At 46.0% G+C, this 3440-nt stretch overlaps 1 protein-coding gene across 1 annotated transcript; it reads right to left on the bottom strand.

Moving 5' to 3' along the window:
- Positions 1-1141: 1141 nt before the first annotated feature.
- On the bottom strand, positions 1142-3254 carry LOC121938102 (nascent polypeptide-associated complex subunit alpha, muscle-specific form-like; the record flags this gene model as incomplete). The annotated part of the gene is made up of 4 exons (XM_042481384.1): positions 1142-2231; positions 2309-2411; positions 2717-2901; positions 3158-3254. Coding segments are annotated over 4 exons (1130 nt in total), but the record flags the coding sequence as incomplete, so codon positions are not given.
- Between the last annotated feature and the right edge of the window lie 186 nt (positions 3255-3440).

Raw genomic sequence — 3440 nt, 5'->3', positions numbered from 1 at the left:
ACACACTGACATATCCCAGACTGTCAGCAGCTACACTCACACACTGAGGAGGATAATGGAAATCATTCTTTTTGTTTTTTTCATCTAAAAACATAGCGGCATCATGAAAAAAATCTGGCATTTAAAGGGTTCTGAGTGTATTTATATATAATAATTGATATTTATTTTTAGGGCTCATGTTGATTAAAAAAAACAAAAATACAAAATATGACTAACTGTATTCTGAATACAAAAAGATTACTTAACCCTTTGAAACCTGAGCAAATTCTCTTTCTTTCTTTCAGCCAGCAGCTTTGTAAGAAATGGCCCGAAAATTTGTAAGAAGGAAAAAAATAAAAATAAAAATGTAAAGTTAAAACCAAACAAACAAAAAAAACAACAATACAAAAAACAAGAAAATAACCTTGATAAAGTGCCAAAAAATATTTTCTTTTCTTTCTGTGACATTATTTCAAATATATTATTAATAGAATTATAAACATAGTTTTCTGGACATTTTCCTCTGTTTTTAAAATTCTATGTCAATTTTTAATTTATTTTTTATTTTATTTTTTTGTAGTTTGCAGGATAATTCCTGCCAAGTTGCTCATATTGTCTCTGCTTCTTTTTTTAAAGGAAATCAAACCATTTTACTCAAGTTTCAGAGGGTTAAACGTTTGTGAAAGGCAAGTACAAATACCTTAAATTAGACATAAGCAGAGCACATGAGTACATGTACTTCATCACCACTAATTATCCACATAAATTACCATGTAATTAAATTAAATTAATTATTAAACGTAATCAAACTGCAGCCAGTGAAGTGATTATGCAAAAATGCAACCAAAAAAACATGTATATTTTAATATTTTTTAATATTAGTTCTTTATAGGAGAGTATAAGAAAAATATGGAGCCGTAAAATAAAGTTTTTGGGTTTGTCGGATGTCAGATGTGAATTTGTCAGAGCTGAAAGCTGATTGGCTGAGACGGTGAGGCTGAGGATGTTTTTGTACGTCTTGGCTTATATTTACAGTCAGGACTCCGAAACAGGGAAAAAAACGTATTAAACTTTTGGATTTCGATCGTAAAAATTAAAAAAAAAATAAAGCTTCTGTACAAATTTTAGTTCTCTTTTTTTAACAGACTCGTCAGGAACAAAAAGCGTTTGTTCTGTTGGTTATAAAAAAGCTACAAAAAACAAAGATAAAGTTTGAGAATTGGTGGCAAATCTGCCGTCATCGGATTTATTGATCATGTTCGGATATCGATCAGACGATCAGCTGAGTGACTTTGTGGAAACGGAGCTCAGTCCGACGGCTGATTGGCTACTGATGACGTCACAAACCTGCCAGCTGTTCAGACGTTCATCCAAACCCCGTCTGCGGGGACAGGAAGTAGAAGAAGAAGAAGTTAAACGTCCACAAGGTCTCGGTCTGAGCAGCCAATCAGAAGCTGGTCTCGGTCTGAGCAGCCAATCAGAAGCTGGTCTCGGTCTGAGCAGCCAATCAGAAGCTGGTCTCATTCATGTGTGGTTTTGGGCTGGTGGGCGGGCCGGCGGCGGCGGGGCTCTCCGGGCTGGCCGGACTCTCAGGTGAAGCTGGGACATCAGCAGGAGACGTGGCGGCGCTGCGGCGGGGTGAGGCTGGCGCCTGAGACTGGGTCGGGCTCACTGTGGCTGAGGCGGGGCTTGTTGGGGGAGTGGGTGTGGCCCTGCGGTGTGATGAAGACGAGGAAGATGGTGACGATGACGATAAGGATGAAGGCGTTCCTGGGGAGTGGCGTGCAGCGGGCGTCACAGAAAAGGTGGTCGGTGTCCTGACGCCGAATCTGGCCTCTAACTCGGTGCACACGGCTAAGCTCCGCCTCATGCTCTCTGGCCCCGCCGGGACGCCAAAGCCAGAGGCCACCGCTGCCGCCGCAGACTCTGAACCTTTGGCGCGCTCCTGGCAGCGCTCCACGAAGCTCCCCCTACGCACGGACCCCCAGTCTCTGTCCCGGTCCTGGTGACTGAGGGGCCGCGGGCTGGCGCTTGGGTTGGAGGCAGAGTTGTGGGCGTAGGCGGGGATGGCGAGGATCTGCGTCCCAGGAAGGGAGGAGTCACGGACAGGTTTGGTGAGTGGCACGGGGGGCGGAGCCTGCCGGGGGAGGCTGCCGCACAACGACGCTGACGAACCAGAAGCTCCGGCTCCTCGTCCTCCTGCAGAGTGGAGACGCTCCGTCCTGAAGACGTCGCTGAGCTGAGAGTGAAGGCTGCGGGGACAGGAAGTCACATGACACAACAACAACTTCACAGGAAGTGCATGAGCAGCGTCTGCGCGGCGGTGTACCTGCAGGTGGAGGCTCGCGGCGTGCTGTCAGGCGTCCTGGTCAGAGCCAGGTCGCACTGGTCCAACAGCTCCAGCAGCTCCTCCTCCGTCGGCCCGCCCAGCGCTGCCAGACAACCAATCAGAGCCCAGATCACTCAGACTACAAATACAGCATCAACATAGAGCCAGTGGAGGATCCCCCAAACCCCTGACAGAGGACACAGCTGAGACACTAACATCCTAAAATACTAGAAATGTCTCTAAATCCTAACAATGTCCAACAATCCAACAAATGTCCTAAAATCCAACAAATGTCCTAAAATTCTTGAACACTTGCTGAAAGCCTGTTCTAGTAGCCACAAAAACAAAGCAGGTCGAGTGTCCCCGCTGTAGGACAACAGTAAAGTCGTGTCCGTCAAAGAGTCTCACCTCTGATGTCCACCTTGCCGGCGATCTCCATGGCGGTCGTCAGGTCCCACATCTGGATGCTGCCGTTGCCATGGCCACTGAACAGGTAGCGACGGGGCCGAGAGCCGATGCGACTCGAGCCCTCGCACTCGTGAACCATAAAGGCCGTGATGGAGGTGCTGTCCACCGAACGCACCTCACACACCCTGAGAGAGAGAGAGAGACACACACACACACACACACACACACTCAAATCTCTGTTTCCTCTCGCTGTTTTCAGGCTTATTCACTTTATTTTTTTTTCTCAACATGTTTTTCTAGCAGTGAGAAACCTGCAGCCTACAGAGGACTGAGGACGCTCCGCTGAGGACGCTCCGCTGAGGACGCTCCGCTGAGGACGCAGGCAACTCTACACACACTTCTCAGGACATTCAGGCGAGAGACGGCAGCACACACACTCACCTCTTCCCGTTGGACGACAGTCTGACGTAGAGTTTATCGGTGTCCGGTACGACTCTCTGGATGAACACCTGCTGGTCGTCTCTCTCTCCATACGGACCTGAAAACACAAATTGTGGATTATTTGAAAAAATAGGCAAAAAACTTTCAAAGAGTAAAATATGAACATAAAAAATTTAAAAATTGCCACAAATTTTTAAAAAATGTCAATTTTTTTGAAAAAAAAAAAGCCAACATTAAAAAACAAATACCATTTTGAAAGAAAAAAATGTCTTTAACATAAATA

The sequence above is a fragment of the Plectropomus leopardus genome, unplaced genomic scaffold (assembly GCF_008729295.1).
Source record: "Plectropomus leopardus isolate mb unplaced genomic scaffold, YSFRI_Pleo_2.0 unplaced_scaffold2847, whole genome shotgun sequence".
Taxonomy (NCBI): domain Eukaryota; kingdom Metazoa; phylum Chordata; class Actinopteri; order Perciformes; family Serranidae; genus Plectropomus; species Plectropomus leopardus.
This window is presented reverse-complemented; position numbering and strand designations above follow the sequence as displayed.